The 25,972-nt window shown below is 53.1% G+C and overlaps 11 protein-coding genes and 1 non-coding gene across 12 annotated transcripts; 7 read left to right on the forward strand and 5 right to left on the reverse strand.

The window, feature by feature from the left end:
* Window positions 1-412: 412 nt before the first annotated feature.
* Window positions 413-2,399, forward strand: B0H65DRAFT_155282 (uncharacterized protein). Its single transcript, XM_062821142.1, has 2 exons — window positions 413-867; window positions 943-2,399. Exons 1-2 carry the CDS (start codon window positions 667-669, stop codon window positions 2,350-2,352), a joined length of 1,611 nt encoding a protein of 536 aa, XP_062682848.1. The 5' UTR covers window positions 413-666; the 3' UTR covers window positions 2,353-2,399.
* A 135-nt stretch (window positions 2,400-2,534) lies between these two features.
* Window positions 2,535-2,756, reverse strand: B0H65DRAFT_424621 (uncharacterized protein; the record flags this gene model as incomplete). The annotated part of the gene is made up of 2 exons (XM_062824520.1): window positions 2,535-2,612; window positions 2,676-2,756. Coding segments are annotated over 2 exons (159 nt in total), but the record flags the coding sequence as incomplete, so codon positions are not given.
* A 407-nt stretch (window positions 2,757-3,163) lies between these two features.
* On the forward strand, window positions 3,164-6,130 carry B0H65DRAFT_155302 (adaptin N terminal region-domain-containing protein). Its single transcript, XM_062821143.1, has 3 exons — window positions 3,164-3,768; window positions 3,831-5,214; window positions 5,272-6,130. The coding sequence occupies exons 1-3, from the start codon at window positions 3,536-3,538 to the stop codon at window positions 5,905-5,907; spliced, it is 2,253 nt and encodes a 750-aa protein (XP_062682850.1). The 5' UTR covers window positions 3,164-3,535; the 3' UTR covers window positions 5,908-6,130.
* Window positions 6,131-6,696: 566 nt separating this feature from the next.
* On the reverse strand, window positions 6,697-7,141 carry B0H65DRAFT_461360 (uncharacterized protein). The gene has a single exon (XM_062826594.1). It carries the CDS (start codon window positions 7,128-7,130, stop codon window positions 6,843-6,845), a length of 288 nt encoding a protein of 95 aa, XP_062682851.1. The 5' UTR covers window positions 7,131-7,141; the 3' UTR covers window positions 6,697-6,842.
* Window positions 7,142-7,385: 244 nt separating this feature from the next.
* Window positions 7,386-8,080, reverse strand: B0H65DRAFT_155316 (uncharacterized protein). The gene has a single exon (XM_062821144.1). It carries the CDS (start codon window positions 8,002-8,004, stop codon window positions 7,435-7,437), a length of 570 nt encoding a protein of 189 aa, XP_062682852.1. The 5' UTR covers window positions 8,005-8,080; the 3' UTR covers window positions 7,386-7,434.
* A 1,069-nt stretch (window positions 8,081-9,149) lies between these two features.
* B0H65DRAFT_t160 lies at window positions 9,150-9,221 on the forward strand. Its single transcript has one exon. It is a non-coding gene; the product is annotated as a tRNA-Arg (tRNA).
* A 275-nt stretch (window positions 9,222-9,496) lies between these two features.
* On the forward strand, window positions 9,497-10,753 carry B0H65DRAFT_155321 (uncharacterized protein). Its single transcript, XM_062821146.1, has one exon. The coding sequence runs from the start codon at window positions 9,795-9,797 to the stop codon at window positions 10,677-10,679; it is 885 nt and encodes a 294-aa protein (XP_062682853.1). The 5' UTR covers window positions 9,497-9,794; the 3' UTR covers window positions 10,680-10,753.
* Window positions 10,754-12,235, reverse strand: B0H65DRAFT_155320 (nucleophile aminohydrolase). Its single transcript, XM_062821145.1, has one exon. The coding sequence runs from the start codon at window positions 12,046-12,048 to the stop codon at window positions 10,828-10,830; it is 1,221 nt and encodes a 406-aa protein (XP_062682854.1). The 5' UTR covers window positions 12,049-12,235; the 3' UTR covers window positions 10,754-10,827.
* A 357-nt stretch (window positions 12,236-12,592) lies between these two features.
* Window positions 12,593-14,438, forward strand: B0H65DRAFT_422300 (uncharacterized protein; the record flags this gene model as incomplete). Its single annotated transcript, XM_062824395.1, has 4 exons — window positions 12,593-12,804; window positions 12,881-13,881; window positions 13,940-14,091; window positions 14,157-14,438. 4 exons carry the CDS (start codon window positions 12,593-12,595, stop codon window positions 14,436-14,438), a joined length of 1,647 nt encoding a protein of 548 aa, XP_062682855.1.
* Window positions 14,439-14,690: 252 nt separating this feature from the next.
* Window positions 14,691-17,245, reverse strand: B0H65DRAFT_522047 (uncharacterized protein; the record flags this gene model as incomplete). Its single annotated transcript, XM_062828766.1, has 3 exons — window positions 16,841-17,245; window positions 15,522-16,683; window positions 14,691-15,392 (listed from the first exon to the last, which is right to left on the reverse strand). The coding sequence occupies exons 1-3, from the start codon at window positions 16,990-16,992 to the stop codon at window positions 14,691-14,693; spliced, it is 2,016 nt and encodes a 671-aa protein (XP_062682856.1). The 5' UTR covers window positions 16,993-17,245.
* A 2,884-nt stretch (window positions 17,246-20,129) lies between these two features.
* B0H65DRAFT_424773 (cytochrome P450) lies at window positions 20,130-21,865 on the forward strand (the record flags this gene model as incomplete). Its single annotated transcript, XM_062824529.1, has 5 exons — window positions 20,130-20,183; window positions 20,243-20,778; window positions 20,829-21,402; window positions 21,458-21,624; window positions 21,706-21,865. 5 exons carry the CDS (start codon window positions 20,130-20,132, stop codon window positions 21,863-21,865), a joined length of 1,491 nt encoding a protein of 496 aa, XP_062682857.1.
* Window positions 21,866-23,651: 1,786 nt separating this feature from the next.
* Window positions 23,652-25,689, forward strand: B0H65DRAFT_155415 (alpha,alpha-trehalose-phosphate synthase). Its single transcript, XM_062821148.1, has 3 exons — window positions 23,652-24,132; window positions 24,207-24,579; window positions 24,646-25,689. Exons 1-3 carry the CDS (start codon window positions 23,832-23,834, stop codon window positions 25,541-25,543), a joined length of 1,572 nt encoding a protein of 523 aa, XP_062682858.1. The 5' UTR covers window positions 23,652-23,831; the 3' UTR covers window positions 25,544-25,689.
* Window positions 25,690-25,972: the final 283 nt, after the last annotated feature.

A 25,972-nucleotide genomic window follows, 5' to 3' on the forward strand; every position in this document is an offset into this window, starting at 1 on the left:
ACCCCAAAAGGTAGGGCATGACCAGAGTTTTGGGAGAATTGAAGTGGCATGAGAGGGAGCGGAATAAGCTGCAGTCAGCAATACGAAGAGGTCCATGGAGACACGCCATGCACATCGACTATCGACAAAGTTCGGTGCGTGGGTGGGACAAAGGCAGCATAACTAAAGCAAGAGCAGGCAGTGAAATAACAGATGAAGTGTTGGGTTCAATGGCCAGCTGGTGGCGCAACATGGCCATGCTTAGGCCCGAAAAGGCAACGGGCAAAGATGATGGCGGCGATGCCTTCAACTTAAGTTGGTTGTCTTCAAGTACAGTGTAGCAGCGCTTGCACACGGACCTTAGGTCTACCGGTCTAGGACAGCTCTTTCAAAACGCACAGGCCACCCGCTTTTGTCCAACGTCAAAGACCCTTGTCTGATGCCGTCGTCTTGATCCACATCTGACCCACCGGCCCCATCCGTTCGCGTCTGTTCGATCACAGACACGAACACTCAGGACGCGATCACCAACGTCATCCATCGCATTCTATCTGTCAAGCTACTGAAGAGCTTTGTAAATCTTCTTATCCCGTCTCCAAATACTCTGGACATCGATTCCGAAAGCAATAGCGATTGCGACAACAAAAACATAACCCAAACTTGACCTGCATCTCCCCCAAATCAACCATGCCTCCCCGCAAAAAGGTCGCCGATGCGACAATCGAGACGGAGATCGCAGATGCCGTGCGCCGCATCTACCACGGTCCGCAAGAGCTCACCGTCAATGCTGTGCGCGAAGCTGTCGAAAAGAAGCTCAAACTTGGCGAGGGGTTCCTCAAAGATGGCGACTGGAAAGCAAAGAGCAAAGAACTCGTCATGGACGCTCTCGTGAGTAGCCATTGACCCAATGGAGTAGCGCCGAGAGACAACAATCCATTGCTGACAGAGGAGTACCCATCGTAGGCCAAGATAGAATCTGACGAAGCGGAACCGTCCCAGGCCACTCCCGCGAAACCAAGCCCCAAGAAGTCGCAAAGCACCGCCAAAGCCAAAGCCAAAGCGCCTGCGAAGAAGCGCGCAAAGAAGGAGGCGACACCTTCCGAAGAGTCAGAGTCCGAGTTAAGCGATCCCGAGGATAGCGAAGAAGAGGAGGAATTCAACGAGGAGGAATCCGAAGAGGAACCGACCAAGAAGCCCAAGCCGACAAAGGCGACGGGCAACAGGAAGAGGAAGGGTGTATCCGATGACGAGGACGAAGAGGAAGCCGAGGAGAGCGAGTCCGAAAGACCTAAGAAGAGAGCGAGACCCGCCGCCAAGGCTGCCAAGGGCAAACCAACCAAGAAGGCCGCCGCTGTGAAGAAGAAGGAGGTCGAAGCATCCGACGCAGAGTCCCTGCTTAGCGAAATCGACGAGACAGGACTGGAGGAGGAGGACAACAAGTCCAGTGAGCTATCGGACGCCATGGATGTCGACACTCCAAAGGAGAAGGACACAAAAGACGAGGAGTATACAAAGGCGGAGAAAGAGACGAAACCGGCCTCAGACGACGAGAGCGAGCTTTCCGAAGTCATTGACGAACCCCCCAAACGGAAAGCCAAACCCAAAAAGGGCGCCTCTAAAGACTCTTCCGAATCCAAGCCTACCAACGCCCCACCCGCGGACAACTACGACGAAAGTTCCATGTCTGAAGTCTTCGACGAACCTCCGAAGCGTGGCGGCAAGGGGCGCGGCAAATCCAAGGAGGCCGCCAGCAGCACCAGCAAGGGCCCCAAATCCAAGTCCGGTTCCGCCGACCTTTCTCCTGACGAGGCGCTGATCAAACAGCTCCAGAGCCAGCTACTCAAGTGCGGCATCCGCAAGATCTGGCCAATCGAACTCAAGAAGTACGGTGACGACACCAAGGCAAAGATCAGGCATCTTAAGAACTTCCTCACCGAGATCGGCATGACCGGACGGTTTTCCGAGTCCAAGGCCAAGGAAATCAAGATGCGAAGGGAGTTGGAGGCGGAGCTGGATGCCGTGAAGGAGGGAGAGCAGAGCTGGGGATTGGGCGATGGCGGGAGGCCCAGGAGGAGGGCGGCGGCTAAGGTGAAGAGTTTGAAGCTTGAAAGTGATTCTGAGGATGAAGAGGAGGATGAAGAGGGTGGGGATGGAGAGGACAAGAAGGAAAAGAAGCAGAAGAAGAAGAAAGCCGAGAAGGAAGCTAGCGGTGAAGAGGATGGGGATGATGATGATGTTGAGGAGGACAACGACGACGATGATGATGACGACGATGACGACTCAGAGGATGCGGAGCCAAAGGCAAGGGTTAGGGGCCCGGCCAAGCACAGAGCGGATTTCGCTTTCCTGGGCTCTGAGAGCGAGTCTGATTAAGTCACGGCGATCGATATGGAGCAAGACACAGGACAGGGTCTTGTAGCACCACCACCACCACCTTTTCATGATCATGTTTTGAGCGTGTACGATTCAGCGAGGTGTTTTATACCCTTTTGGTTTTGTATGATTATCAAAGTTACGCAATGGGTGAACGATAATATGGCACAAGAGAGACGGGATTACTTTGTGGCGTTCATTCTCTGAGCTATCAGGCTGAAGACTGCGACGGAACTTAGGAACAGGACGGCGTTGTAGAACTAGTAGTATCATGTCAGGTCGGCTTATAATGGTTGAAGCAGCAGCATCGGAATGTGACGTACTGCTTTTCTGGACACGTCTCTTTCTTCACTGTCTGTCCTGGCCTCGATGAAGAGGCGACGAAGATTGGGGAAGTTGGCCTGTTGTAGTTAAGCCTCTCAGTCTTGGCAAAACGGATATTTGGGGGATCTCTGGGGCATTACCATTGTCTCGCCTCTGCCGGTTGACACTGGAGGCGTTGATGCTGGTGATAGGTTCTACTTGTAGATGACGGAGGAATAGGGAGAATTTGTATGAGCTAAACTGTCGCCGAATGACCGCTGCTCTGGTGTATCAAGTAAAGACCGTAGGCGGATGGTTTTCACAAGTTCCCGCCGTCGTCACGACCATCATCATCGTCCTCGTCGCCAAGTGCCAAGCCACAGCTTCCAGAATGCCCAAAGACGGCGATGTGGCTGAAGCTCTCCTTTCCGGCGGGGCAGCAAGGACCCTGTGAGTGGGGCAATACAAGGCTCACGCCAAGACGCTCTGGCCTGTCGCTGCAGTGACACTTGGAGGACACCACAGTGTGGCCGCCGTTCAGCGCGTAACACTGGACATCTGCCCGTCCACATCATCGTGATCCATCCCCGACGCCAACGACGACCCAGCGACCCGATCCAAGGCTGGACCACGCCCTCGACAACAGCACGCAGCCTTACACCCGGCCAGGTTGCACTTTTGTTTCCCGGCTTCACGACTACCGGCCCCCCTCGCGATCGACACCCAAAAGCATCCGTGTGTGCGCCATTCCGCGACCACCCGTTAAGGCGACCTCTCCTTTGTCGAAGCTCGAGGTTTCACCGCCCGACCTCGACCTCGCCATCTCCTCCTCCACCACTGCCCTTTCTCCCCGAGTGCGCAGAACAACAACGCCTTTGCAATGTCAGCTATGAACCGCATTAGAGGCGCGTTTGCGCCCCCACGCAAGGGCGAGACCTTCGAGCTGCGAGCCGGCCTTGTGTCCCAATATGCCTACGAGCGAAAGGAAGCCATTCAGAAGACCATCATGGCCATGACCTTGGGCAAGGATGTGTCGGCGCTCTTCCCGGACGTCCTCAAGAATATTGCGACCTCAGACCTCGACCAGAAGAAGCTGGTGTATCTCTACTTGATGTGAGCAACAGCGGTCCCCGTCTCTCGCCACTTCACGAACGAGCGCTAACCCCTGACTCCAGGAACTACGCCAAATCACACCCCGATCTCTGCATTCTCGCCGTCAACACATTCGTACAAGACTCGGAAGATCCGAACCCACTCATTCGAGCGCTGGCGATTCGAACGATGGGCTGCATTCGCGTCGACAAGATGATCGATTACATGGAGGAGCCGCTACGAAAGACGCTACGAGACGAGTCCCCCTACGTACGCAAGACCGCCGCCATCTGTGTCGCCAAACTGTTCGATCTCAACCCCACAATGTGCATCGAGAACGGCTTCCTTGAGACACTGCAAGAGATGATTGGCGACCCCAATCCCATGGTTGTGGCCAACTCTGTCCAGGCCCTGTCCGAAATCCACGAAACCGCCCCCGAGACTAGAGCGCTTGTCCTCACACCCGCGACTCTAAAGAAGCTGCTCATGGCGTTGAACGAGTGCACGGAATGGGGAAGGGTCACCATTCTCACAACACTGGCCGAGTACAGGGCCTCCGACGCCAAGGAGTCGGAACACATTTGCGAAAGAGTAGCGCCCCAGTTCCAGCATGTCAACCCCAGCGTGGTTTTGGCCGCCGTAAAGGTCGTCTTCACCCACATGAAGGCTCTCAACCCTAAGATAGTGGGCGCCTACCTCAAGAAGATGGCTCCTCCTCTGGTAACGCTTATCGCCTCTGCCCCTGAGGTACAGTACGTCGCTCTGCGGAACATTGACCTTCTGCTGCAAGCCAATCCCGATATTCTTAGCAAAGAGCTGAGGGTATTCTTCTGCAAGTACAACGACCCCCCGTACGTCAAGCTCCAGAAGCTTGAAATCATGGTCAGGATAGCAAACGACAAGAACTTCGATCAACTACTTTCCGAACTCAAGGAGTACGCCCTTGAAGTCGACATGGATTTCGTCAGAAGAGCCGTCAAGGCCATCGGCCAGGTCGCCATTAAGATTGAGGCCGCTAGCGAGAAGTGCGTCAACGCGTTGCTTGATCTCATCTCTACCAAGGTCAACTATGTCGTGCAAGAGGTTATTGTGGTTATCAAGGATATCCTCCGCAAGTATCCCGGATACGAAGGTGTCATCCCAACTCTGTGCAAGTACATCGACGAGTTGGATGAGCCCAACGCCAGGGGTGCCCTGATCTGGATTGTTGGAGAGTATGCCGAGAAAATCAACAACGCCGATGAAATTCTGGAAGGGTTTGTGGAGGGTTTCCTGGAAGAGTTCACGCAGACCCAACTGCAGATTCTTACCGCTGTGGTCAAGCTGTTCCTGAAGAAGCCCAGCAACACCCAAGGCCTAGTACAGAAGGTCCTTCAGCAAGCCACGGCGGACAACGACAACCCCGATATCAGAGACCGTGCTTATATCTACTGGCGTCTCCTCTCTGGCGATCTCGATGTTGCCAAGGTTTGTCGCCAATCCGTACCCCTGACTGCGTAAACAATGACTAACCTGCGTTCACAGAGCATCATTCTCTCCCAAAAGCCCGCCATTACGACAACAGTAACATCCCTCCCTCCCGTCCTCCTCGAACAACTCCTTTCCGAGCTTTCCACTCTCGCCTCCGTCTACCACAAGCCTCCCGAGTCGTTCGTCGGCAAGGGCCGCTTCGGCGCCGACGAGATCCAGCGCGCCGCCATCCAAGAACAGCGCCAAAACGCCGCCGAGAACCCCATTGCCGCGTCGGTCGCTGCTGCTGCCAAAGGAGGCCAGCAGAACAACATTGAGAACCTTCTCGACATCGACTTTGACGGCGGCGCTCCTGCCAGCGCAGAGCACGGCGGTGGTGTCGGCACACCAGATCGGTTCGCCAGTCCCGCCAACGTCGGCGGTCTTCCCGGGGCGCCACCGCAACCCAGCGGCGGCATGGCGGATATCATGGGGCTTTTCGATGCACCACCGCCCATGCCGGCGGCTGCTGCTGCTGCTGCTGCGCCGGCTGCGGCAGGCGGGATGGGTGACATGATGAGCTCGTTTGCGGGCATGGATCTTAGTGGGACGAGTGCGCCCCCGCCGCCCGGTCAACAGCTGGGGCATACGACTAGTCAGACTCCTCCTAAGAGTGGTGGGGGCAGCGAGGATTTGCTTGGGTTGTTCTGATTTACTCGTAAGAGGGTCAGGCTGGGAGAAGGAAGTCATGATTGGACGAGTATGGGTGTTACTATAATAGCATGGCGGTGTTGTTGGTGATGAGGGAATGGGCTAAAAGCGAGGGAAATGCCAGCGCCTTGTTTACCAGTTTTTGTCCATGTCTTGTGTCATGAGCTGATATATTAATAGATATCATACATTGGGCCTTTCGGCTTTTCGTTGAGCCGGGACTGCACTCCGTCCGCTGGATATTCCCTTCGCTGCTCTGACAGTTCTATGCCTCCATTCCCTTTGATGCCCTTGCCTTTTACGTTGTCGAATCCCTTTCCCTTTGGATCAAAGCTGTAATATCACTAAGGTACCTATGATAATCCCCAAACCTGCAATAACCCAAGATGAAGACAAGTCAATCGTTTGCTAGTTAAACCTGGTTAGTCACCCATAGTGCTTACTGTCTTCTCTCGAACCTTGCTGATAACAAAAGTGTATTTGTTTGAGTGTTTCTAATCTAACTAATCTTTGGATGTCTCAACATCCGATACGATGATGTAGCTTGCGAGAAAGTCCTTAAATCATAACCAGCACGACGGCGACCCGCAGTGACAGCCCTTCGTCACTGTCTATTCCTTGGTAAGCTTCACCACTACCGTATAAACTCGGGAAATTGAGATTAGGGAATGCAGGGTTAAAGGTGTTGGTCAACCACATAAAACCACATACATAGGGCATACATGCTTTTTTACACCTTTAACCCTGCGTTGTGCCTGCATTCCCTAATCTCAATTTCCCGAGTTTATACGGTAGAGTGCCGTCCTCCACTACAGCAGGCTCCGTCTCCATATGCGCTACTAACCGGACTTTCTCGACACTCTCCATCGTTCGCAAAGGCTGCACCCGCCTGGTCCTCCATTGGATGCACTCGGCCTCCCACGCCTTGATATCCCCTACGGATCGTCTGAGTTGGGACTCAACTTGGATTTTGTGGGCACGGGGTAGGAAACCGAGACTGGGACCTGGGACGTCTCACCGACTTGCGTAGTAGAGGTAACCTCCGTAGTGCCGCGAGAAGTGCTAGCGGGACCTGTGACCCATTTCCCCGTCGTCTCAAGCCCGGCGAGGACCGGCTCAGTCTCCGTTTTGATGGCGTCCCGCATTTCTTGTTGGCTGTCTGGGGCTTCCCATTCTGCAACGGCGTCCTGCTCTTGCCAGAGCGACTCGAGTTCGCCCCGCATTTGTCTCGCCGTCTCTCGCAGGCATGTTTGCTGGTAACGGTGATCATGGTAGCTGGTGAGACCACTGATCAGGCTGCTGGAGATAGCACTACCGGACGGGATTGTCCAGACGTCATGTTCTCGGTGGTAAGCGTCATGAAGAACCCCATCCGCGCCGCCGTCGGCAAGCACAATAGTCTTTGCGGAATGCAGGTAGCTGCGGGTGATCATTCTGCTAGCGATGGCGAAGGAGGGGACCTGGTAAGTTCCGGATATCGCAGCGGTGGTCCACCCGAGCTGCGAGTCCCATGTGTTCCTGAGAAACTCAAGGGTGTCGGCGAAGAGCCGTCGGGGTGATATGAGAACCCCGACGGGCGAAGGTGGGAGGGTGGATGAGGACGAGTGATTTGACGACGATATCGTCAAGAGACCTGGGAGGCTGGGGTATGTCCCCAGCAACGTCTGGCCAAAGGAAAAGCTCAACGAGGGCGCCCTCGATGCGGAAGAGGTCCAGCGCAGGACGAACAATGATATTGATGTCACGGCTCCAAACAGGCACGGAGACGTAGCGGTCGTTAGCCGTAGCGGCTTTTCGGGCCTCGATGTTGACCTTGAGCAGTGGGTTACAGTTGACTTCGAAGAATTTGCTTGTCAGGACCAAATCTTCGTGTTGACACCCAAGATCTATAAAGGGGCGAATGGGAATGTGCCCCTCGCTCTCTTCACCGAAGCGCTGGCGTATAGCGGCTCTGGAGGCCGGAGAGTCATCAACTCCCCATTTGAGATCCCAGAGAACGCCGCAGCTGTCCTGATAGTCTGAGAGATATCGCTCCCATATCAAGAGACGAAGCTCGCAGGGGAGGCGAGAGAAAAGGTGAAACTCATGGTCAGTCATGGTGTCGACTTTGGTAGGCTGGAATCGACGTGGAGGAAGACTTTTGTGGAAGGGAAGCCTGGTTGTTGAGTTTGACGGCAGCTAGTGAATTGTTATTTCGTGCTGTGCAGGTTCGGGACCAACTTGTGATATAGATACTTAAGACGGCAGGGTGGGAAACGGCCGACAAAGGTTCAAGGTCAGCAACTATTCCCTTCACCTCCAGCGCCCCCCATCCCATACTGGGCCAATTGATATCAAGACACTGTAAGCGTCCATTGAAGACTGTATGTTCCATACTGGGTTTCGATGTCGAGAAGAAGATCAGACGTTAATGTTACTATGGAAGTCTCAAAGGCTAAGGTATCGATTTTATATACTCAAGCTACTCGTGACTGATGCTTACTTGTACCTACAGGTTCCGAAAACGCAAGTCCCAAGATTACCTACTCGTCAGGACTAGAAACGTCTCTGACCCCATGTGTAGGGGAAGAAGGCGATTCTAGTCCTGACGAGTATAGGGTAAGCAAAGACATAAGAGCCCAGCCATGGGACATACCGCCGATTTATACGCTCTTCAAGATGTAGAATGATTGAATTCATGCACGTGTGTATACACACAAACATGTCTAGTTGCCACATTCACTCAGCGTGAAGTAAATAGTTTAATCGCGGAGCCAAGGTTGATGCCGGTCAAACGATCATGTTAGATCAGAAACACTCAAATAAAGACATTCCGTTGTCAGCTAGGCTCGACGGAGACAGCAAGCACTATGGGTGGCTGACCAGATCCAACTAGCAGACGATCGGCTTTTCTTCATCTTGGGTTCTTGATAAAGCCTCCTATGAGTCTAACATCCGTCGCATAAGCTTAGGTAGCAAGTTGGATCCGGCATCTGGCTCCCATCAGCGAGACATCTGAAGTCTGCAACTCGTACTCTGTGTATGCCTGAAAGAGGTTGATTCAACGCAAGTAAAGCGCAGAACAAGAGAATACCGGCATTGATGAATCCAAAAAGACACGCAATAAGCGTGAAAAAGCCAGTATCATACGGCTATGAAGGAGTGTCTGTCGCATGTAGACAACCTACACAGTAAAGGTATCGTGACGGATGTTGAGCTGAACAGCCCTTCATAGAGGCATGATTTGAACATCTTTATAACAAGGTCCGCTGGCTCAATGGCAGAGCGTCTGACTACGAATCAGGAGGTTCCAGGTTCGACCCCTGGGTGGATCGAGTTGTTTTTGTTTTTGCGCTTTTTTTTTTTTTTTTTTTTTTTTTGGTTATCTTTTGTGTTTCCCACATTTGAGTTCATGCAAATGTGCAATTTGGAGCAGCAGAATTTTCTCCATTATTTTCGTTTCGTTTTGGTGGGGTCGTCACCCCCCACGGCTTGGGAAGACCCTGGAGATAACAGGCGCCCGCAAGCGAGTCCGGGGAAGTTTGGAAGGACCAATCAGTGGCTTTAACAGATACAGCGCTAGGCCTCATGGGGCACTTGTTAATCTTAACCTCAATGTCACCACTGATTTCAGGGTCGCTTTCCGTCAGGAACGGGCCAGGAATGATCCCTTTCCCATTCCCGGCCGTCAGTGGCCTTTTTCCTTTCCTTTTCCCTCCCTTCTTCCCTCCATCTTCTGCAGAACTTCGGATTCCCATGTCCATCGCCGGCATTATCTGAGTCGGTGTTGCAGAACCCGCCGTGACGGCGGCTCGCCCCTCTTGTTTTAGTCTTTCCATCACTTATACGGGTCTGTCCGACCCGAGGCCACTCATTCCCTTGTTAATTGATTCGTTGGCGATTTCATCATGACTACCGAATCCCATTCATTCGCAATGTGCACAACACGACTTGTGACGCACTCCAATCTTTGGATATCTCGCTTGTCCTCCCTCGCCCTCCTTGTTCTCTACTGCGCCACCGCGACCCATGCTGCCACGACCACAGTCTGGGCCACCCCTCACGACAGCTACTCCTCCTCGATCGGCGTCCTCGGTTGCAAAGTCGACACCGACCGCATCGCCTACTGGCCCAGCTCGGTCGACTGCAACAACCTTTGCGTCTCCCTCTCGTACGGCGACCGCAAGGTCAAGCTCCTGCGCATCGACCAGTCCCAGGGCGCTCACGACATCAGCTACGATGCCTGGAACTATCTTACCACGGGCCACGGGGCCAACGACCGACCGGCCGTTGGCGGGCCCATCGAAATGCAGACGGAGGAGCTGGACGCTTCCGAGTGCAAGGACCTGATCCACACAGAGGGACACAAGCTTCCACTGTCGGCGGCCAACAGCATGAACTTTTTGGCGAGCTGCCTCGACCACAAGAATGGCAGCTGGGTGGGCGAGAATTACATTCTTTACAACATCCTCGACTCGATTTGCACGTGGGGATACGACGAGCCGTGCGAGCTGAACTGGCCGAGTGCGAACCAGGCGCAGTGCAAGCATGCTTTGGGCACGCCGAACACGCTGAAAGATGACCCGGTTTACGATATCAAATATCCTTCGGGCAACAAGGTTATCGCGGGGTCGGGAGAGGTGGTGAAAACGGGAGGGACTCCGTGGGGCGATGTGGGCGGGACTGGTCAGGAAAACGCCGCTACGAGAGGTCTGGTTGCGGGCAGTTCAGCGACGTTTTTGTTTGTTTGGATCATGACTATGATGAGCTACGGGGCTTTATGTTGGATATGACGATGCTTCTTTTCGTACAAGTTGGATAGTTGGTGGGCCCTGTTTTGCTTCGATTCTTGAGATACCCCTTTTAGCACGTTTTGGTTGAAATGGAATTTTTTTTTCTTTGGGTGAGCTAACTCCGGGTTTTTACTGGACATCTGGTCGGTCACAAGTCAGCGGACACTGCGATGACACCTTCCACCGGCAGCACCGTGACAACCACCGTCTCGCTCATTTGCCCTCCTCGGTACGCATACGTAAACGTCCAACCGGACGCCGCAGCCCCATGATTCCCATCCTTATCCACCACCACAAGTCCACTTTGCACACTGGGATATTTCCTCACCATCCTTCTTACCGCATCTTCAGCCGCCTCTGTCGGGGTCATGCCCCTTCTCAAGCTTTCTACAGCTTGATAGCAAGGCAGGAAGCGCATCATAATATCCCCATCCCCCGTCGCACCGCAACCGCCCACCTCCCCATCAACATACGCACCACTACCGACAATCGGTCCATCGCCAACCCTCCCTGGCACCTTATGCGATGCACCATTCGTAGATGACCCAGCCGCCATCCTTCCATCCTTCCCAATCGCAATCATGGAAATAGTATCATGCCCGCCCCTCTCCTCCCCCGATCGCATCGACTCTCCAAGACCCCCAGCATTCCCCAACTCCCTCTCCGGAACAGGCACAAACGGCCCACATCCTCCTCCTCCTCCTTCCCCTTCCCCCGAATCCACAACAACATTCCTCCTATACGAACCCGTCCTACACCCCTCCCTCCTCCACTCTTCACACAACCCCCTCGACTCCCCCGTCCCCAAATCCTCTTCCGCAAATCCATTCTCCCTCGCAAACCCCGTCGCCTGATCGCCCGTCAACAGCGAGTGTCTTGTATACAGCAACACGCGCTTCGCAACGGCAATCGCGTCTCGTACCCGCCGTAGATTGGCCACGGCGCCCGAGTCGAGCGTGTCGCCGTCCATTATCAGCGCGTCTAGCGTCGTCTCGCAGCTTTCGTCGGGCGAGCCGCCATAGCCGACGGTGCCGTCGCATTGGAGACTCTCGCAGGTGGAGCAGCCGGTTACGATGGCGTTGAGGGCGTGTAGTCGAGGATTGGAGTCAGAGGGTGGAGGGGAAGTGAGGTAGGAAAAGGCGGAATCGGTGGCGGAGGTGAAGGCACCGCCCCAGGTGTTGATGATGAAAGGGAGGCCGGGGGAGTTGTGCCAGTCGAGATCGGGCTTGGGGGTGGTGTTGGAGTTGGGGTTGGAAGAGGTTAGGGGGTGCTGGGACTTCTGAGAGGCGAGGGTCGGAGTGGTTATTGTGAAGAGAGCGAGGAGGGAAAGGATGGTCGTGAGGGGGGCGCGGTTTGGTGGAGGGGTCATGATTGATGCGGGGGTAATTGAGGGTGAAGTGAGTACTAAAAGGAAGTGCAGTTTGAACACTCAGTGAAAACGACTGGATAATCTTGCTTTGTGGTCTTCAGCCCTCGTTGAGGTGCAGCTGAAATGTGCCAAGTGACAGTGACAAGGTGGTGGTGAGGATTTCAGAAGCGGGGGAAGTCGGGAAGCTTTTCCCTTCCTGGAAGACGGTAGCAGAAACACAGTTCCAACCCTAACCCTTTCACCCCATCCGCCTCACCTCAGGGGTTTGTTTACTTGCGAGTGTGATCCAGAGCCCTTGGCTTCTTCTTCTTTCTGGTCTAGCATTGCAACTGTTGGTTCTACAAGTTGGTCGAGATGCAACCTTCATCCGCCATCACAACACGTGAAGCCCGCCACTACGCGTGAGGCCTACAGGGCGTCACACCGAAGCCGGCGTACCCCTCATGTACCCCAACCTTCTCTTTGGTGGTTCGCCCCTTCCATTTTGAACAATTTCTCATGATAAAAGGGAATGAACGACTACCACTTCTTCCCAAGCCAGAACATGTGGCGAGCGACAGACCAAAACACTCGATACAGAATGTTATCGTCAAAAGACCCGGCCGAAAACGAGATCATCTCACCCATCTCATTCTCGCCAGGCGAACCATCAGTCTACCATGCCCACGACCACTCTGTCTCTGACGATGAACCAACACCATCTGATCGATCACCCAAGAAAACGGGCTTTAACAAGTTCATCCCCAGTAGAGACACGTTAAGTCAACCAGTCCTAAATCCAACACCTCCTTCCCCTCGGCGTCCCCCATCTAACACGACTGTATCACAACAGATACTGGGGTTCCCTAACCTACAACCTCCTCGCCTTCCTCCTCCCCGCCCTCTACCAAACCCTTTCAAAACTCTGGATCGCCCAAATCGACTCCGACTCCGTCGTCCTCACCGACGTCTACACCTACATCTCCACCATTGCCGAAGTGCTCAACGAAGGGCTACCGCGCATCGCGTGGCTGATCATCGGCAACTCGGCCTCTTACTCCCTCTCTACGCGCCTATCCCTCTCTTATACCCTGATCATCTTCCAGACTTGCATGGGGCTGCTCATGACGGTAATCTTCATCGCAGCCGCCGAATCCTTCGCGGCGGGATTTGTCCCGCCCGAAGTCAGGGAGAAGAGTCTGAGCTATGTGCGCCTGTCGTCGGCGGTGGCGCTGACGAGTGCGGTGCAGACGGCGGTGGCAAGTTGTACGAGGGCGATGGATTGGCCGGATGTGCCGCTGGTGGTGAGCTCGGTTGGGTTTGCGGTGAATATTGTGTTGGATATGTTGTTCCTTTCGTGGTTCCATGTGGGCTGGACCGGGTACAAGCCGACGGTGTTGGCGCAGGCAGGGATTAGGTTGGCGTGTGATGTGACGGCTGCTGGGGTGGGGTTGGGGTATTTTGTTTGGGTGGCTAGGCGGAAGGTGAGGGAGGAGATTCAGAGTCGGATGGGACTTAGGGGAGATGAACGTGTGGATGATGAAGGGATGGGGAGGGTTGTTTGGTGGTGGACGGCAGGGTTTTGGATGATGGCTAGAGAGGCGGTTTATACGTTTGCGGAGTCGGCGGTAAGGAATGCGATTTACTTGTGGTTGGTGAATAGGATCATTGGGCTGGGAGCGGACTATGCGACGGCTTGGGGGGTGTTTAACACGATTAGGTGGGGGCTGGTGATGGTTCCGGTGCAGGCCTTGGAGACGTCGGCGTTGACGTTTATTGGGCATGAGTGGGGAGAGTGGAAGAAGGGCAAGGAGGGAGTGTCTAAGCCTGCGGCAAGATGGGGCGAAATCAAGAGTGAGTGTCCGTTACACTGTGTGAACCGAACCACTTGCTAACTTGTTGAACTGTATAGGAATCAGTCGTCCAGCTATTAACTCGGCTCTAGTATCTCTGGCCGTAGAGATACCTATCTGTATTTTCCTCTCTTTGTGGGGGATGAAGGAATTTGCCTTCTACATCTCAAACTCGGAACGGGTTGCAGACATTACCAAGAAGATGTGGCAGGTGAGTGTAACATGGGACTCCTTTGTCTATGAGAGAGATATGTAGTACTGACTAACGAGTGACAGAACATCGACTGGTGTTACATCTTCTACGCCCTCAACTATCAGCTATCGTCCATCCTCTTGGCCACTGTTCCTCGATGGTTCCTTTACCAGTCACTGTGGTCGAACTTACTATGGTCATTGCCATGGGCCATAGTTGTCACGGTCATGAAGTTCAAGGAAGAACAAGCGTGGACGTTTTACTCCGTCATATTTGGCGGGGCGAATGTGTTCTCTTCCATCGTTGTGGCTATCGTGTTGGGAGCTTGGGTATGGAGACTTCACAACGGGATGATCAGAGTATAACCGCGAGCACATCCGAAGCTCGTGGTTGTGTTGAGAATATGAAACCATCGCCGGCACAAAGGTGTGTGGACTGTGTTGTGTCACCTTCATCCAAGTGAAAAAGATGGTTATCCTATGTTGAACAATGTTCAAGGCTTTCTTGACAATATTGACACTATACAGTCTTGCTTGTTCGTCCTCAACGACTGACCCTCCCCTTTTGTATAGTCCGTCCTCGGCGCCCAAGCTGAGATTCATTCGCTGTGAACAACATCAATCCTCGCCAAAGATCTCTTCGTAGCTCCAACAATGCTCGCCAGGGATATCTTTGTAGCTCAAGTTGTCCCCCTGCGATCTTAGCCACAATGTCATATCTTGAATGAAAATATTCTCTTGTCTCGCTTCAGGACTCCGCTCCCGGCCTTCTGCCCTCAGTGCCCTGAGTCTCTCCTTTGCCGCTGCCAAGCCGTGATCGTTTAGGATGCCTGAATCGAGATCGACTATGATCTCTCCGGTATAAAGGCAACGACGAGCGTGCACCCTGCACCATTTCACTAGCGTACGTGCATATGCTCTGTCCTTGCCTCCTCCCCTCTCCGGCTCCCATGTATCCGTATCGGCGTCGTACCCAATAAATTGGAAGAAGCGTGGCTTGTACTTGGAGACGGCCTTGAGCCATGCTTTTTCATCTTCCGACAGTTTATTCTTCTTTACCCGGTCATATGACCACGTTTTGCCCTTATAACCTCCCGGCGAAGTTACGGTAAAGAGGCCAGTGTAGCTACCCTTATCCGGGTCGCAATCAACTCGAAAGCCAACGCTCGAAAGTGGAAGCCATTCCACGGATTCTGCTGCCTCCGGCTCCGGCTCTGGCTCCGGCTCCAGCTCCAGCTCTACCTCTTCCTCTTCCTCTGCCTCTTCCTCTGCCTCTTCCTCTGACTGGGTCTCCCACTGGGCCTCTTCCTCTTCCTCCGCCTCTTCCTCCGCCTGGACCTCTGCGTCTGGCTCTGGTACTGCCTCTGGCTCTGGCACTGCCTCTGGCTCTGGCACTGCCTCTGGTTCTGGCACTGCCTCTGGCTCTGGCACTGCCTCTGGTTCTGGCACTGCCTCTGGCTCTGGCTCTGCCTCTTCCTCCGGCTCTGCCTCTTCCTCTGCCTCTGCCATGGACTCTGCCTCTACCATGGACTCTTCCCACTCCATGGCCTCCGCCTCTGCCTTGGTTTCTTCCCACTCCATGGCCTCTACCTCTGCCATGACCTCTGTCTCTGCCTCTGCCTCTTCATCCATCGTCGTGCGAACGAACTCATATGTTTCAGTGTTGTCTTCTCCTCCATGGCAGACCCCTGAGCGATCCCCCGCCCCTGAAACCGAAGGAGTGCTCGTGTCGACCGGTGTCGTGTCGGAGTTGACAACGCTCGCCGTTGCCGCTGGCGTCACGCTTGAAAGAGAAGGACTGGTGCTCGTGGAAACCGGTGTCATGTCGGAGTTGTTAACACTGTCGCTCACCGTTGCCGCCGGCGTCACACCTTGCAGTTCATCAATGAGCTCGTCCAGCAATCTCAGCTGACTGATGACTCCTGCCCTTTGATCCATGAGCCTTTTCACCAGCTCCGAGTTCTTGATCCTTGGTCCTGTACCAGTAGTGGCTGTGGTATTTGCCGCCATACAAGCACACGAGTCGTCGTCGCCGGTTTCCTTCCTCCTTTGCCATTTCTCTCTCTGGTTGTCAGGCCAAGTGAGCGGGATCAGGTCGCCGCTGTACGTGAAGTTTATCTTCGGTGATGATCCATTGTCATTGGTGTATGATGGGAAAGATGTAGGCGCCAGTGCATAACCCGTGGGTGGGCGATCCAGATCCAGGTCAAGTAGGCAAAGTGAACCGCTGTTTGGAGGTACGTAGACGCAGACGTTCACGTCGTCGTTGAGACCTGATGCTAGTTCATTCGATTTCGACCTGTGTTTGTGTTGGTGCTGGAAGACGCCCCGCTTGTAAGGATCGTCCTCGCTCGGCAACGTCCACAGCTCCTGGCGCCCCAGAGTTTTGTCATGCCTGGAGACCACGTTGCAGACCGCTCTGGGAATATGGAGAACGTCTTGAAGCGTGACTTCTGCACCGTGTGTCGGATTGTCGTCGAAAGAGTTGCTGCACTTGATAGGGAGGGTGACGCTGCCGATGCCGAACACTTCCATGAGTACACCCTTGTGGTCTAGCACGTAGGAGTCAAAGGGGGTGTAGGTTGTGAACCATTCACGGTCTTTTGCGAAGCTGTGTTCAGAATCAGCTTATCATGTTCAGAATTGCTTGATACGTAAAAGCGTGGTCCTCAGATGATCGTCAGCTGGCAAAGATATTTCCTGCAACGATCCCCTTCCAGTACCGTTCCTCTGCCTCTATTGTCATTGTCATATTCGCTGAAACTTACGAGAAGTTGGACTCGTAAGACACCAACCAATCTGAGCACAGGCGCTTCGAATGCCCCTTCCATTCTTCCTTTCCTCTTCCCTCGCCGTTCTCGTTCCCATTTCCGGACGGGGAACTAGGGCGAGACGAGGCAGTCTCCGAGATTGAACTCATCGCGAATTTATTCCGAGCTCCTAATAGCAGCAAGGTTGACCTCGTTGGCGAAGTTGTGCAAAAGTTCGCGATGAAAGGCTGGATCGGTGGATCCTGGGTTGTGGCCCCGTGTAGATGCTGGATACTGGGTTGCACCGTAGCTAAAAGGTGTAGGGAGAAACCTGTGCCTTTCAAATCGAGGTGGAAATAGTATACATGAAAGTGCAATTGGGAAATAGGGAAGTAAATGGAATGAATGTCTTTGGGTGTATAAATGGAGGTGCAAATGGAGATTCAAATGGAGGTGCAGATGAAAGTGCAAATGGAAGGAGCACTAACAGAAGTGGACGAATATCTGTTAGGTCTAACAATTCTTCTGCGGGCGAAAGTGCATTTATGGGTTGTGCGTTATGGTTCGGTTAGTGCATGCGGGGTTTTGTGTGGTGATCTCCCGCGAAAAGCACTAACACACTATTCGCACGTTTTAGCGTGCCAGCTACTGCAAGTACATATATCGAGACTTCTTGGCATTATGGGTACCGAGCACATGGATCATGATTACCATCCATTCTTCATACAACTTCTTGGAAAGCGGGCGCTCGTAACCGCAAGAACATACTATACAAGAAAGAACATTGTGAAGTTCAAGTAAGAAAAAGCCTGGACATTTTACTCTTGTCGTATGCGGCGGGGCCAATGTCTTTTCTTTCATCGTCGTGCCTATCGTGCTGGGAGCTTGGCTATGGAGACTTCACAACGGGATGATTAGAGTGTAAACCGTAACTAAACCAGGAGGAGAGACTGGAGGTTTGAGAAATGGGGATGGAATTTCCAGGAATCGGCAATGCTCTATCTTACCCCGTAGATATCAGTATGATGTTCAACTGGACCTAAAAACCTAGGTGAAAAGCAGGAACCAAGACCTCGGTTTTGGCCTCTGCCTCACTTCGTGTCCACCTTGGCTTCTTCCTTCGCCTTTGCCTTCGCCTCTGCCTCTTCTTTCATCATCCGACGGACGAACGACCTTCCAGTCTCTCGGTGCTCTTCGTCATTGATCGTCAATCCCGAGTCTCTGAGAAGATGATATTCGCTTTTGTAGTTGTCCTGGATCCATCGGTCCTCCTCCAAAGTATATGGACTTTGTGTGTCCTCGTCCCCTTCAGTGTAGACTGATCCGTCGTCAAAGATCAACTTCTTCTTCGCGTGAGTTGTCCTGTATTGCAGCGGTGTTGACGTTTGTTGTTGGTGTGTGCCGGCCGTTGCTGTGAAGTTTTGTAGAGGATGAAAAAGGAAAGTTGAGATCGTAGGCGAGCGAGGAGTAGTAAGCATTTATCAGATCCCGAGTTGAAGCCAGCGTGGGACACAAGGCAAGTAACAGCAAGTCAAGTCAAGTAAAGGGTGTTGCTTGCTGTGACGAACCGTTACAAGCACAGGAGTATATCGCTGGGATAGGTAGAACAACGGTAGTAGTAGCCGAAAGGTACTGATTGATTGTAGAAGCTATTGCTTGCTGAAGAGCCGGTATTCAAGAGGCCTGGGGAGGCCGTCTTATATACTGGCCTTCATGGACCCGTCAATCCGGACCAGTGGACCCGAACCTCCGTATCGGGTCCTACCTGATTGGTCCCGTTGGTTCTATCTGATCTAGCTTACATAAGGGATCCTTGATTGGATCGTAACACTTGCCTTGTTTGCTTGCATATGTGCATGCCCTTATTTTTCCCCCTCGGGCATACCCATCCGGTACGTGCAGCGTACTTTTTGGTGCATGAATACGGGTGAAACTACAGGCGCCAGTCGTCATATCGCTCCCGATTACGTCTAACTGACCGAAATTTCGTGTTCTATACTAAATTGTATCATTGAGGGAACATTTCTGTAACTCATCAGTTCAGGCAAGTAAGCCAGGCAAGCCAAGTAACGGATTGAAGAAGTCAAGCAAGGCCTCATCTTGATAAGGCAAGGCAAGTCAAGGGTCTTACTTGCCTTGACTTGCCTTGTGTGCCACGCTGGTTGAAGCCGGCGCTTCGAAGATTACCCAGCCCAGGATATGAAGTGATCTCGACTTCTTGGCATTGTGGATACTCTACGCCCCACAAGGATCGCAGGTTAGACGCAACAAGAACGTCGGCTGATAAGAGACCGGCACTCGTAACTGTATGGAGAAACCATACAGGAAGGAACTATACAGACGAGACCAAGACATAAACAAGCTTTCGGTATTTGACAACTCGATGGGCCAACCGATCTGACTAAGAGCCCTGTCATGTTCTTCCAGGTCGTCACTTGCCCGCCTACAATTTGTTATCTTCATACAAGCAATTGCAGTTTCGGGACCATTGCCGCTTGTCCTCTGCAGATGATTCTTTCCATACAAGAGGCTCTCTCAATCCTCCAGCATCCTTCTCCCCATTCCCGTCCGCACCTGCATATCACGAAGTGTCTTGGGGCCTCGGAGTGAGGTTTCCAGTACGGGAAGTTGCAGAGCAGACCCCACTCCTCGTTTTCGGATTCTGTGATAATCCAAATCAACTCTAGCAACCAAGAGACGAGTATTCCCAAGGTGCTTTCTCCAAATCGAGGCAGCCAGTCGGCGTTGGAGAACTGTGCCTTTCAACTCATCCTGAATCGAGTTCGAGCATCCTGGACATGGACGATAACATGGCCGGTAGTCGACATGTCGCCGGGTCTCCCACTTTCCGTATATCCACTTTCCCGGCTACCGCCGAAGCGGGAAACAGAAATAGCGACATGTGCTTGGTGCTAAGCTATTAGCCTTAGCGATGTTGTGTATAGTTCTCGGTTTCGGATTCGGATCTTATTTCGCATTTGGTAGTTTACGGTAGTGCGTACCCCTGAACCGGGAAATTCATCTTCTTGTGTCGAATTGGTGTCTCCGCATAATGGCTGCTTCGTACTCGTACCTGCCGGATCGTCGTAGTCCATTACCTCATTGGGTAGCGGGTATTCAGCACAATTTATCGGTTTTGTCTAGGTAAAAAACAAACGAGTTCGAGGAAAGGGGAAGGGGGGTTTCATAACGTAGGTATTTAACATGATGGGTAGCCAGTCTTCTTTACCTTTTTCGGACGGTGTTTGACTAGACGGTGAACCGTGAAGAACTTACCCTTACCGACTGCAACAAGATCGCCGCAACGATGGCGCTCCTAAGCTTGGGTTTCGGGAACCTGATGGCCCTGGCTATCGCCTCGGTATGTATAGCTCGCTGAGTTGATCTGAACGATGAACCAATCACTGACCCGCAGTCCAGGCCTGCCTTTACGTATTCGGATACGCAATCTATAACCTTTATTTACACCCTTTGGCAAAGTATCCTGGCCCGCTGTTGATGCGCGCAACACGGTTAGGGTATTGTCAAAAATTGCTGCAGGGCACCTTGTCCTTTGACTTGCTGGAACTGCACAAACAGTACGGTGATGTTGTGCGTGTGGCCCCGAACGAGCTGGCCTTTGCGAATGCACAGGCATGGAAGGACATCATGGGCCACCGGACCGGTCCCGGCGGCGACTTTGAGAAGTGGGATAAGTTTTATCGCCCCGTCGAGGGCGTAACAACGGATATCGTCAACGCTGGGCGCGAGGAGCATGGCATGTTGAGACGGACCATGGCCCACGGGTTCAGTGACCGCAGCATGCGTGATCAACAACCGCTCATCAAAGGGTATATCGACTTGTTGATGCAGAGGCTGAGAGAGAACTGCGATAATGGCAATAAGGCGGTGGATGTCGCGGCCTGGTACAACTTTACCACTTTCGATGTTATTGGCGATTTGGCTTTTGGTGAAAGGTACGATCCCTCGTCCTACATTTGACAGTCAGCAATTAACGGCGAAACAGTTTCGGGTGTCTGGAAAAGTCTAAATACCACTCCTGGGTGAAGAACCTGTTCAAGATGGCTAGTGGTGGCACAATCTTCCAGGCCATGTCGCATTATCCGCCCCTGATGAAGCTCATGCTTGCGCTTGTCCCCAAGAGCCTCATGGAGGAGCATGAAAAGCACACCGAGAACGCCAAGGACAAGTTGCGCAGACGTATGGAAATGGGCCAGGATCGGGCGGATCTCATCGAAGGTTTATTGAAGCGGAAGGATGAGTGGGGGCTTACGATCGACAAGCTGCAAGCTAACAGCGCCATTCTCGTCATCGGCGGATCAGAGACGACGGCAACCCTGCTGGCGGGCGCTACATTCCTGTTGGCGACGAGCCCGGTTGCTCTGAAGAAACTGACCGAGGAGATCCGAAGCTCCTTCAACTCCGAGGACGAGATCGACTATGCCAGCGTCAGTGTTCTGCCGTACCTGTTGGCTTGTTTGGATGAGGCTCTGCGCATGTACCCCCCTGTTCCGACAGGCTTGCCACGTGTGGTGCCCAAGGGGGGAGCGAGCATTGCGGGTCACTTTATCCCCGAAGATGTGAGTCGATGTTTCCAAAGAGGTTGAGGCGGAACAAGCTGACAATGATTTGTAGAGCATTGTCGCCGTCCACCACTGGGCCATGTACCACAACGACAAGCACTTCAAGGACCCGTTCACCTTCCACCCGGAACGCTGGCTCAACGACCCGGCGTTCGAGAACGACCACAAGGAAGCCTTCCAGCCGTTCCACATTGGAGCCCGCAACTGCCTCGGCAAGAAGTGAGTCTCTTCCTCCCCGTCTCTCTGGACGTTTGACATGACCATGAGATGCTGATCTGTGCCTCTTGTTTGTCTCTTTAGCCTGGCGTACCTCGAAATGCGCATCATCTTGGCTCGCCTGCTCTGGAACTTTGATTTGAAGATTACCGAGGACAGTGTCGACTGGATGAAGAAGCAGAAGATCTTCAACTTTTGGGACAAGGGTGCGCTTAACGTGTATCTGACGCCGAGGAAGTTCTGAGGGGACATACCGCATCTTCTCATTCAAACCGGATTTATCTAAACGCGGGAACTAGGCTCAACGCAGTCTAAGGCATGAACTGTCGCTCGATCGGCTGCGTGTCACTTGCATGACAGACTTGCCAGTCGCTCTGAATGGTTTGTTCAACTTATGGCCGCCTTGCCTGCAGGTGCTTCCCCGATCTACTAGACCGTAAGGGGGATAGGATAAATCCGGTTTGAATGAGAAAAAGCGGTAGAATGAGAGGTACATACATAGACTATAGAGGAAGGATGGGTTAGGGTTTAAAGAGGTTAATCACTAATACAAAGTCGTGCTTAATCGATTGGTTCTGCTGCAGCACGGTTGCAGGGGGCAGCTCACAGCCTGAATGACCCCCTGCTGGTCAGGCGCTTGCAGTGGTCTCCCTTGCTGCCCTGGCAGTGACTTTTCTGCTCGGTGTCGTCATGCTGAATAGATCGTTCTTGGCGTTTGGCCAAAGAGGAAGTGAGGAAATTGTGAGAAGCTTCCATCTGTTGACTGCTGTGATGAGGCATCGCGGCCTTGTCAACGTGTTGGGCATTTCCCATGTAACGTTCTGTTGAGAGAAAAGAGAGGCTGTTCCAGTTCGGCGCAAATGTGCAAATCTCATCGTCCCGTTCGGTTTCAGTCAATGGCACACTCGGTACCGTGATGTAGGTGCGCCATTTGTGACCCCTGGAGCCTGTCAAAACGGCCAAATCGCGGCCAAGCTCCCGTGGTCTATAAGGGACATGTTGTGCAAGCCGAGACGCGATCCCATCAAATCGGAGAGGGAAGGTGGTGGAGGGGGGGCTGCTGACAGGTCCAAGACTCCATGTGGAGGAAGGGAAAGAGACAATGAGACGGAGGAGAGTCGGGGAGTTTGCCAATGCTGTGTCTGTGGAATGGCACTCAAAGAGTGGTCGACGGGAATGCAATCAAGTCAACCTGGAACCTCTGAGGTAATCAGACAATCCACATGAGAGACAGCAAGTGGCAGCTGATGCGATGCAGTGCGTGTTGGACAAGTCGTGTGTTTCTCTCGGTCTGGCCTTTCCTCTTGAACCCGAGTTTGATATGTGCCTGTAGGTTGGTCTGGAGTTCCGGGATCGCAGTGACAGGACTTCCTTCCTCGCCGGCGGGGCCCATGAACATGTCCAATTTTTTGTGTGTGTGCTCTACAAGTTCTCTGTTAACCCGACCTCGATCTTGAAAGCACTCATCTGGTCCCGGGACTTCTAACGAACTGAACTACAAAGTGTTTGCCTTTTGAATCCAGGCTTCCCCTCTGGTAGCTTACGTCCTCGTTATCAACCACCGACTATCCCCGTGCTCTGCTGTCTGATACATACAACTTGTCCCCCGCCGTAGTTGCGCCGGTCCACGATCCCGATCATCATTTTTCGGAGTCTATGCTCCATCCCTGACAACCGCCAATCAGCCCCACCTATCGTTGCATTTGCGGTTGCTTGGCGTTTCCCGCTGCTTCTGACAGTGCCCCGCCTTTGCACCTGCAACTGCTGCTAGCACCTCCCGCTTCCAAGCTCTCACAGCGCTGCGCGTCCGCTGGGCTCCATCGGGGCCTGGATTGGTTGACGTACTGCATCGTTCGCTTCTTTCAGACCGGCCATTCCAAGTTTCCAATCTTCAACATTTTGCATTTGCGACCTCGTCCCGTCTTTTTCCTGTCATCCTTCTTTTCCTCCTTTCTTCCCCTCATCATACAAACTCTCCCTATATCCCATCTCTCTCGCCGCGGGTCTGCGCATTCGATCAAGGGAAGCCGTCCACAAACCCACGACAGACAGCCAGTCAGCCAGTCCCGTCCCGCCCTCTCCAACTTTTGGCGACGCCGTTATTTTGGAGCATCCCCGCCATCCATAAATACATCATCGGTCCTCCCCGCCACGGTCCATCCCGCTCCTTATCATCAACCACCACCACCTCAACAACCACAACTGTCACAATGCCCGGTGTCGTCGAACCAACCGGCTCCGGCCGCTTGCTGCTCATCTCCAACCGTCTTCCCATCACCATCAAGCGCTCCGATGACGGCCAATACACTTTCTCCATGTCCTCTGGCGGCCTCGTCACTGGCTTGAGCGGCCTGGCCAAGACTACAAAGTTCCAATGGTACGGATGGCCGGGCTTGGAAGTTCCCGAGGCCGAAACCGCCAGCATGAAGCAGCGCCTGAAGGAGGAATACGACGCCATTCCTGTATTCATTGACGATGAGCTGGCTGATCGTCATTACAACGGTTTTGCGAGTAAGTGTAGCAGTAGCAGCTTGCGTCACTCTTTGTTATTCGCTTTTTTGTCTGACATCAGTGCCCCTCCACAGACTCCATCCTCTGGCCGCTTTTCCACTACCACCCCGGTGAGATCACGTTCGACGAGTCCGCCTGGGCTGCTTACCGCGAGGTCAACCGCTTGTTCGCAAAGGAGGTTATCAAGGATGTGCAGGACGGAGATATGATCTGGGTTCATGATTATCACATGATGCTGCTTCCCCAAATGCTGCGCGAGGAGATCGGCAACACCAAGAAGAACGTCAAGATTGGCTTCTTTCTTCACACCCCCTTCCCCAGCAGTGAAATCTACCGCATCCTGCCTGTCCGGGAAGCGCTTCTGTTGGGTATCCTCGACTGCGACCTGATTGGCTTCCACACATACGACTACGCAAGGCACTTCCTGAGCAGCTGTTCCAGAATTCTGTAAGTTGGCACAGTCGTCAATCCCGATGCGCCTGATCCCCCAAGCTTGGACTAACGTATCAACAGTCAAACCCCGACCACCCCTAACGGCGTCGACTATAATGGCAAATTCGTCACTGTTGGTGCCTTCCCCATCGGTATCGATCCCGAGAAGTTTGTCGAGGGCCTCAAGAAGGAGAATGTCCAGCAGCGTATCGCCGCACTCACACGCAAGTTCGAAGGCGTCAAGCTGATTGTTGGTGTCGACCGTCTCGATTACATCAAGGGCGTGCCACAAAAGCTACACGCACTCGAGGTCTTCCTTACTGAGCATCCCGAGTGGATCGGCAAGATCGTGCTAGTCCAGGTTGCCGTACCCAGTCGACAGGACGTCGAAGAATATCAGAACCTACGCGCCGTTGTTAACGAGCTTGTCGGCCGTATCAACGGCAAATTCGGCACGGTCGAGTTCATGCCCATCCACTTCCTCCACCAATCCGTCTCCTTCGATGAGCTCACTGCCCTCTATGCTGTCAGCGATGTTTGCTTGGTCAGCTCCACTCGTGATGGCATGAACCTCGTCTCTTACGAGTACATTGCCACTCAGCGTGAGCGCCACGGTGTCATGATCCTGTCCGAGTTCACTGGCGCAGCCCAAAGCTTGAACGGAAGTCTGATTGTCAACCCTTGGAACACGGAGGAGCTTGCGAATGCGATCCACGACGCCGTTACCATGAGCCCCGAGCAGCGCGAGGCCAACTATCGCAAGCTTGAACGCTATGTCTTCAAGTACACCAGCGCCTGGTGGGGCCAGAGCTTCGTTGCCGAGCTGACGAGGATAAGCGCAGAGGCTGATAAGAACGCCGATGCGCAAAAAGAGCAGCATCCCATCCGCGAGGGTATTGCCAACGCGGCCAATAAGGCTATTGAAGGTGTCACGGATGCTCTAAAGTCCACCAACCTTTCTGATAACCAAGAGTCGTGAGTGGATGCCGGGTTTTGGCAGCAAGAGTTGGGTTAATAGATGATTTTCTGGTTCGTCCTTTTAGTTTCTTCGCGACGAGTTGAACAGTGTTAGCGGGAACCGAAGAGGTTGCGGTTGTTAAACGGGTAACATTATGAGTAAACGGGAATTATGTTTTATGGAATGGCAACTTTTTATTGTCATTGTCGACTTGTTGTGGTGCCCGGCGAAGGGAGAAAGCCTTGGAATGATAAAAAATGACCAGTGAATAGATATAGCATGGAGCCAGGCGTTGATTTAAGAACGCGATTCCTTAGCAGTCCGCGTGTGCCATGTTGATATTTAGGCGGGTGAAAGCCGCTTGAAGTGAGTGATCCATGTTCTCATCGATAACGGCAGCCCGCCATCTACCTAGTTTCGAACCACCCATTGGATGGATCCGTATCCAGT

The sequence above is a fragment of the Neurospora tetraspora genome, assembly GCF_033439725.1.
Source record: "Neurospora tetraspora strain CBS 560.94 chromosome Unknown B0H65scaffold_3, whole genome shotgun sequence".
In the NCBI taxonomy this organism is placed as follows: Eukaryota; Fungi; Ascomycota; class Sordariomycetes; order Sordariales; family Sordariaceae; genus Neurospora; species Neurospora tetraspora.

What these genes read in the sequence shown, in the direction of transcription:
- B0H65DRAFT_155282 (XM_062821142.1), top strand. Translation starts at nt 667, where the DNA reads ATGCCTCCCCGCAAAAAGGTCGCCGATGCGACAATCGAGACGGAGATC. An exon ending in AACTCGTCATGGACGCTCTC is followed by an intron (nt 868 to 942) that starts GTGAGTAGCCAT and finishes TACCCATCGTAG; the next exon opens with GCCAAGATAGAATCTGACGA.
- B0H65DRAFT_461360 (XM_062826594.1), bottom strand. Translation starts at nt 7,130, where the DNA reads ATGCGGGGCGAACTCGAGTCGCTCTGGCAAGAGCAGGACGCCGTTGCA.
- B0H65DRAFT_155302 (XM_062821143.1), top strand. Translation starts at nt 3,536, where the DNA reads ATGTCAGCTATGAACCGCATTAGAGGCGCGTTTGCGCCCCCACGCAAG. An exon ending in CTGGTGTATCTCTACTTGAT is followed by an intron (nt 3,769 to 3,830) that starts GTGAGCAACAGC and finishes CCCTGACTCCAG; the next exon opens with GAACTACGCCAAATCACACC. An exon ending in GCGATCTCGATGTTGCCAAG is followed by an intron (nt 5,215 to 5,271) that starts GTTTGTCGCCAA and finishes CTGCGTTCACAG; the next exon opens with AGCATCATTCTCTCCCAAAA.
- B0H65DRAFT_155415 (XM_062821148.1), top strand. Translation starts at nt 23,832, where the DNA reads ATGCCCGGTGTCGTCGAACCAACCGGCTCCGGCCGCTTGCTGCTCATC. An exon ending in TCATTACAACGGTTTTGCGA is followed by an intron (nt 24,133 to 24,206) that starts GTAAGTGTAGCA and finishes GCCCCTCCACAG; the next exon opens with ACTCCATCCTCTGGCCGCTT. An exon ending in AGCAGCTGTTCCAGAATTCT is followed by an intron (nt 24,580 to 24,645) that starts GTAAGTTGGCAC and finishes ACGTATCAACAG; the next exon opens with TCAAACCCCGACCACCCCTA.
- B0H65DRAFT_155321 (XM_062821146.1), top strand. Translation starts at nt 9,795, where the DNA reads ATGACTACCGAATCCCATTCATTCGCAATGTGCACAACACGACTTGTG.
- B0H65DRAFT_155320 (XM_062821145.1), bottom strand. Translation starts at nt 12,048, where the DNA reads ATGACCCCTCCACCAAACCGCGCCCCCCTCACGACCATCCTTTCCCTC.
- B0H65DRAFT_155316 (XM_062821144.1), bottom strand. Translation starts at nt 8,004, where the DNA reads ATGACTGACCATGAGTTTCACCTTTTCTCTCGCCTCCCCTGCGAGCTT.